Source organism: Papaver somniferum, unplaced genomic scaffold (assembly GCF_003573695.1).
Source record: "Papaver somniferum cultivar HN1 unplaced genomic scaffold, ASM357369v1 unplaced-scaffold_4678, whole genome shotgun sequence".
Taxonomy (NCBI): Eukaryota; Viridiplantae; Streptophyta; class Magnoliopsida; order Ranunculales; family Papaveraceae; genus Papaver; species Papaver somniferum.
The window spans coordinates 1-7134 of NW_020647280.1; the positions used below are offsets into that span (position 1 = coordinate 1).

A 7134-nucleotide genomic window follows, 5' to 3' on the forward strand; every position below is an offset into this window, starting at 1 on the left:
ATATAAAAATCATAGTTGCCAATAGTACTGGTTTACACAAATTTACAGACAAAAATAAAATAAAAAAATATATCAAGAATAGTTAAAACTTACTCCAATTCTAGAGAACAAAAGAAGATATATAATCAATGTAGTCAGTTTCGGCCATCTCGGCCGGAATTCCGTCGGAAATTCCGTTTCCGGACCAACGTAACACGAAATGCAACTTTTCGCCGAAACGGAAAATACCCGGGAAGTAACCGAAATTCCGGCCGAGATTGGACAAAATGAACCGGAATTCCGACCGAGGTCATACACAGGGAAAAAGAAAAAAAGTTGTTAGAGTTAACAGGTAAAAGACGAGCTTTCACTCTTAACGCCACCTTTTTATCTCTTCTGGTTCATTTGTTTGCCGTCTTGGACTCAATAGGTAACCCAACCACCGACTAAACCAACAACAACACCATCTTATCATCATTTTATGGGGACTCTGTCAGTCATTCATCGACACCGTTACCTACATACACGCAATATCACGTAACTTCTGCGACTAGAGATTCTCTAACTTTCTCTTGTATGCATGTACATGTTCTACTAGTATATCCTTGAACAATCAAGAGGTGTTGATGATGAAAAGCAACCATACTTTTTAATTAGAAGGCCATTACTCAAGTAAATTATACTCCAGTTCATATGCATACAGCAGCAACAGGTATCTGAAAACATTGAGAACTTTTTTGGGACCATGGTTTAATTATATATATAAAAGTTGGAACCGAGATTACACCGAGATTTGGAAACGGAATCTCCCCGAGACAACGTTGTACCAGTGTCTCGCTCGGGACCGAAACAAACCGGAATCCGAGATCGACTACATTGTATATAATATATCTTAATTTAGTTATTGGCAAATAAAAAAGAAGGAAGACGGGAAGAAAAAAGTCGAGTAGCAGCGGTTGTAGTTGGGGGTGGAGAAGGGAGGCGACTGAGAGAGGGAGAAAGAGAAAGAGGGAGAGTATCATAATGAAATATTAGATTTAGGGTTTCTATTTATCCTCTAAATCAATGGGTATAATGTTATACTTGTAAATGAACGGTAGAAATTAAGTTTAAAAATTAATCGGTTTTCCAATGGTTTTTGGTTCGGTTTTACAGGTCAAACCAAACTAAAACCAACACTATCGGTTTTCCACTTTCTACACCGTAACCAATCCATTAGGAAATAGTTGGGTTTGATTTCTTTCTAATTGGTCGGTTTGTTCAGCTCAATTGATTTCTTTCTAATTGAGCTGTGAGAACAAGGTGAATTACTGTGACATTCTAAATGTAAGATGGGCAAAAAGATATTAATAAAATATCCACTCTCTTTCCTTTCTTCTCTCTTGTGCTGACTTGACTTGACTTGTCACTTGCCTCACTGTTTTCCTGTGTCCTGTCTTATCTTGCTTGCTTTTTCCATTACTATATTCTTGAATTTCACTTCCACTTTTGAAGTCTTCCTGTTAGTCTTTTCCCATTCTTCTTCATTTGTTTCTTCAAACAAATTTGTTTCATTTTCACAAAATTCCCCACCTCTTTCTTCATTTCTTGAAATTCTTCTTGTTTCAGTCTAATCCAAAAACAGTGAGATATAATGGGAAATGCTATTAGGTCCCTGTATGGGAGTTGTTGCAAGCCATCAACACAAGAAGATTCAGCAGACTCATATGGTGTCTCCACAACTACTGGTGTTGTTGTTGGTGTTTCAGCTCTAGCTCATGATCTTTTGAACTATGAGCAAACTTCTCAGGTATAATTCAACTGATTTTAAGATTTATTACTTCTTAATATTCTTCATTAACTGATATCAAATTTCTTGATTTGAAGGTTCCTGAAGGGCTCAGTCAGCATGTTGCATCATCAAAGAAAACTCAAGCTAAATGGTAATTACTGCTAGTAGTAATTTGATTCCACTTAACAATTTGATCTTGAATATGTTTAATTTTAGTTTAAATGTAGCATTCTATTATTACATTTCTTGAATATCTTTAATTTTAGTATTCAATTGCTTCAACTGTTATATACTAGCAAAAATGAATTACAAGTCCCTCCATCTATGATTGAGAATCTGTTCTCTTTATTTCACCAGAAAATGAATTCAATTGATTGCTGCATGGATATAAATTGGTCTACTGATTGTCCATTTTCGACATGTTGAAGTTACAACAAACTATTGCAGGCATGGAAAGAAGCCCAATTACCACCAAGAACGCGTAAACAAGCTTCGAGGCTGATCATTCGGACCTTAAAGGAATACCAAAGGACTGATGTAGAGGTATATGGCAATACGGAACTAGACTTCTTTATGTTATAGCATTAGATGTTGAGTTCTGTGAAACAATACTGAGGGTTTGGTTTTTTAAATAGGGTCTATTGAGATTTTATGGTCTTCCAATTCCACGAAAACGGGTTGAAATTCCTGATGAAGAAGTCTTTCCTCCTACTCAGCCTGAAGGGGTGCAATTCGAATTACAAACGTTTCCGGTAAGATTGTACTTTAATCTGATGAGAAAACTAGCTCATTTTTTGTTTTGTTAAGAAGATTTTATGTTTGGCTTCACAACTGGAAATTACACTATTTAGGTGGACGCAAGAGCTGTTGGCGATGGGGATGGCTTAACTGTTTATGTTGACGCTACAGACCCCAGGGAAGCACCTAATGTGCCCAGGGCTGTGCAACTGGCCGTATCAAGACGAGCAAAAGCACGTGCATCCAGGGATTTTAAGACGGCAGACGCACATCAGCAGGACATTGTTGATGCTGGTTACAGGTTCTTGCTAATCCCAAATGGTGTTTTTTGTTCAGCACTATCATATCACCAATCAGTGAAATACATTTTGTTCGTATTACATATCCAGAGTCTTCAGTGGTTCAAACAACGAGGACATTCTTGCCAAAAAGTATCGTATTCGATTGAGGTAATAGAATGTCTTTCTCGATTAGACTACATGGGATTGAATCTGTTTGTAATTTCTTTGGATACAATTGATTGCACAGGGGTATTGATGCACCAGAGATGGAAATGCCATACGGAGAAGAGGCAAAGGCAGAACTCACGAAGCTACTCCAAGGAAAGTGTTTGACTATTGGTGTTTACGGTGAGGATCAGTTTGGTCGAATCGTTGGAGATGTACATTGCGATGGAAAATTTGCACAGGTAAAATACACCCGCCTTATTGCTCGCGTTGCAGCTCCCTTAAACTAGATTAATTTGACAAATCCCTTTGAAATCTCATCCTTTTCTTCTCTTGGCATCTTTCTTTTCCTCCGTGCAGAAAATAATGCTCAGGAAAGGGCTTGCATGGCATTTTGAAAAGTATGACAAACGCCCTGAACTCAAGAAGGTGACAAGTCCTCCTTGATACTTACTGTTCTGTTTCACCAAATCTATTCTTAATTGTACTTTGGTTGACACACATTTATGCTCTGAATTAGTGGGAGAAGCAGGCTAGGGATGCTCACCGTGGATTGTGGGCATCTCCAAATCCTCAAAAGCCATGGGAATGGAGGAAAAACAATCGGAGGGACTGAATCGTATGAGAGTTCCGAACTGAAACTATAGACTTCCTGGGTTCAATTATGCAATGAAGGAGAAAGAAATCATGAGGACTGTGTCGTAGGCTCATAGCAGAAATGCATGTGGCGAAGCCAACACAATAAATCTCTAAGACGGTAAATACCAGCATTAGCTATCCAAATCTCAAACTAAACAAAGGAGACACTGTGTACATATGTTTTCTTTTCTTTCCTTTTCACTTTTGCAGAATTGAACTACTGAGAGAATTTTAATATCTAGAGTTGTATAATTGAAATGAACCAGTTGTGATTTTCTGATTAAAGAATGGTGAACTTTAGAATTATGCTATCTATTTTACTGCAAGGATGATGTCCATGAAAATATATCTATCAAAAAGACAAATCTGTTGTGGTCCATGTAGGGTTCAACCAGCTAGACTTGCAAAGGGATTCCTGGGAAGTAGTTTAAGAGTCAATTTCTATACCTACCAAAAACAATTATCCATTGTGGTCCATGGTAGTTTTATTTCTTGAAAAGTAGCATAAATGAGGATTCAGCTGAACAGTTTGCACCCTTCCTTTCGTCTTCAAGACTTGCACCATGTTTGTTTACTCCTGACTCATCTGAGTCGTCCGGATCTGAATCATCTGGATCTGAGTGAAATCACCTGACTCATCTGGATCTGAGTCGATATGTTTGTTTTGAGTCAGATCTGACTCATCTGACTCGGAAATAAGTGAGTCAGTGGTTTGGTCTCATGAGTCAGGCGTATTTTGTTACCTGACTCAAATGAGTCCGAGTCAGGGGTTATGTCTGAATCAGAGGTCGAGTCAGATCTGACTCAAAATGGAAAACAAACGGTCTGACTGCTGACTCGGTCCGAGTCAGGGGTTGACTCAGATTCAGACACCGAGTCAGCTGCAAACAAACAAGGTCTTGTTGTGCCTATATGTTCATTGGGCAAGAGTCACCTTTTAGAAAGAAAATGCTAAAGAATTTACTCCCTTACTCACTTCCTCCACTGTTTCTCCAGTCTTATCTTGCTTTCCATTAATATATATTATAGTTTTCCTTTCCATTTTAACTTTTTCATTATAAGTCTGGTCTTTGTCCCCTTGATTTCTTTCATCTTACTTCGTTTCTGCATATTCTTGTTTCAGTGTAATCAAGAGAGAGTGAGAGGATGGGAAATGCTCTTAGGTTTCTTTATGGGAACTGTTGCAAGCCAAAAACTCAAGAGTCAGACCATGGTGTTTCAGCTCTGGTTCATGATCTTGCTAACCATGAGAACAATTCTCAGGTAATATTCAAAAGCTTTTAGTTTTCTTCTTCTTTTTTCTTAATTTGTTAACTGACTTCAAAATATTTGTTTGAAGGTTCCTGCAAGACTTGGTCAGCATGTTGCACAATCAAAGAAAGCTCAAGCTAAATTGTATTACTTTGATCCCATTTTTTCATCTTGAAATCTGGATTTACAAAAATCTGTTGTTGATGACGAAATAGATGCATATATGGTGCACTATTTAGAAACTTTCTTCATATCCACTGTGATCAAATTGATACTATTTCTGTTTTTAAAATGTTGAAGGTACAACAAACTATTGCAGGCATGGAATGAAGCAAAACCACAACCGAAAACAGCTGAACAAGCATCCAGGCTTGTCATTCAGACCCTGAAGGGACACCCAAAGGCCGACGTAGAGGTATATTAATGGCGATATACAACCTAACTTCTTTATTGTTGTAGCTTTGAGAAACAGGACTTTGTTTTTGTTGTATAGGGTCTGCTCAGATTTTATGGTTTTCCTCTTCCGAATAATTGGATTGGAATTCCTGTGGTAGAAGTTTTTCCTCCTTGACCAGAATATGAGTTACAGACATTTCCAGTAAGATGATATTCCCCACTCTAATCCGCTAATTAGTTCATTTTCCTTTCTTTTAAGAACATTTATGTGTTGGTTTCACAACTGGAAATTACTGCATAGGTGGATGCAAAAGCTGTTGGTGATGGAGAAGGCTTGGCTGTTTATGTTGACGCGGCAGACCCAAGCCAAGCACCTCATGTTCCACAGGCTGTACGATTGGCAGTCTTGCGACGATCAAAAGCACGTGCATCCAGGGATTATCGTACTGCAGATGCACTGCAGCAGAACATTATTGATGCTGGTTACAGGTTCTTATTCACCCCAATTTGTGCTTCTTCAGCGGTAGTAATCACTGAAACCTATTTTGTTCTTATACAGAGTCGACAACGAGAATATTCTTGCAAAAACGTATAAGATATGTATGAGGTAAATCAGTGTCTTATTTGATTTTGGTAACGTAAATCTGGATCAACTTTGAAAAATGTTGAATGTACAGGGGGGGTATTGATGCACCAGAGATGCAAATGCCCTACGGAAAAGAGGCGAAGGCAGAACTCACGAAGCTACTCCAAGGCAAGTGTCTGGCCATTGGTGTTTACTGTACGTATCAGTATGACCGACTCGTAGGAGACATCCATTGCAATGGAAAATTTGCACAGGTACCATACAGCTTTTCTTAGTGCGAGCAGTCCCTTCAATTGAATAACTTCCACTTTAAATCTCATATTTTTCTTTGCATCTTCCTTCTTCTTCCTGCAGAAAGGAATGCTCACAGGAGGGCACGCGCGGCACTATGAAAAGTATGACAAACGCCCTGAATTCAAAAAGGTGAATGACAAGTCCTTTTGTTTTTCTTTCTCTTATTAAACCTATGCCTTAGATGTACTCTATATGACACCCATGTATGTCTAAAATTAGTGGGTGAAGCAGGCTAGAGCTGCTCGGGTTGGACTGTGGGCATCTCCAAATCCTCAAAAGCCATGGGAATGGAGGAAAAACAATCCAAGGGACCGAGAGTAACTCAAAGACAGAAACACTTGAAGCAGTAGACTTCCTGTGTTCAACTACCAAGAAACACTTGGGTGTGAAGACAACACAATAAAACACAAAGACAGTGCACACCAATATAAACAAGCAGAATTGAGGATTTCATTGTATCAGTATTTTTCGATTCGGGTTTTTTTGTTGTTGTTGTTGTAATAAGCACATAAAACCTTATTATGACATTGTATTATGTTTATCTTTTGGGATTTTTAACAAACTGCCACACTTGCAAATCCCGATTCAAGAAAATGCCACCGTTTTTTTCAGAGTTTATTAAATGCCACAACCGTTAGATATTCCGTCAGGGCCCACTAACTCGGTCTATAATCATTGAAAAAGTCAATACAACGTGTCAACATTACCTAACTACCCTTGAATTCGTGTTGGTCCAAACTCGACAATGACTCACACTATTAGGTCGATTTGAATCAGTCACAAGAAGCAGCATTACCTAACTACACTTGAATTCTCTTTCTCTTTCCTTTCCTTTCTTCTCTTCCTTCTCCTTCTTCTTTTTCTCCGGCGTTCCAGAGATGAAATCTCTGTTGAGAAAACCTTGCAGAAAATTAGTGAAACCAATCAACCGAGTGTGGTGCTGATGAGTTCATAGTTGGGTTTGGTTAGAATCCACGATTGAGTTGAAGCGAAGTGTTTCTGTGAAGGTTAGAGTTTGATGTTGAGTTTATTTG

The 7134-nt window shown here is 38.5% G+C and overlaps 1 protein-coding gene and 1 pseudogene across 1 annotated transcript; both read left to right on the top strand.

The window, feature by feature from the left end:
* Positions 1–1453: 1453 nt before the first annotated feature.
* LOC113342721 (uncharacterized 38.1 kDa protein-like) lies at positions 1454–3899 on the top strand. Its single transcript, XM_026587165.1, has 9 exons — positions 1454–1768; positions 1846–1901; positions 2179–2293; positions 2386–2502; positions 2602–2789; positions 2878–2937; positions 3017–3176; positions 3295–3363; positions 3455–3899. Exons 1-9 carry the CDS (start codon positions 1613–1615, stop codon positions 3548–3550), a joined length of 1017 nt encoding a protein of 338 aa, XP_026442950.1. The 5' UTR covers positions 1454–1612; the 3' UTR covers positions 3551–3899.
* A 636-nt stretch (positions 3900–4535) lies between these two features.
* Positions 4536–6678, top strand: LOC113342723 (annotated as a pseudogene).
* The last annotated feature ends 456 nt before the right edge of the window (positions 6679–7134 follow it).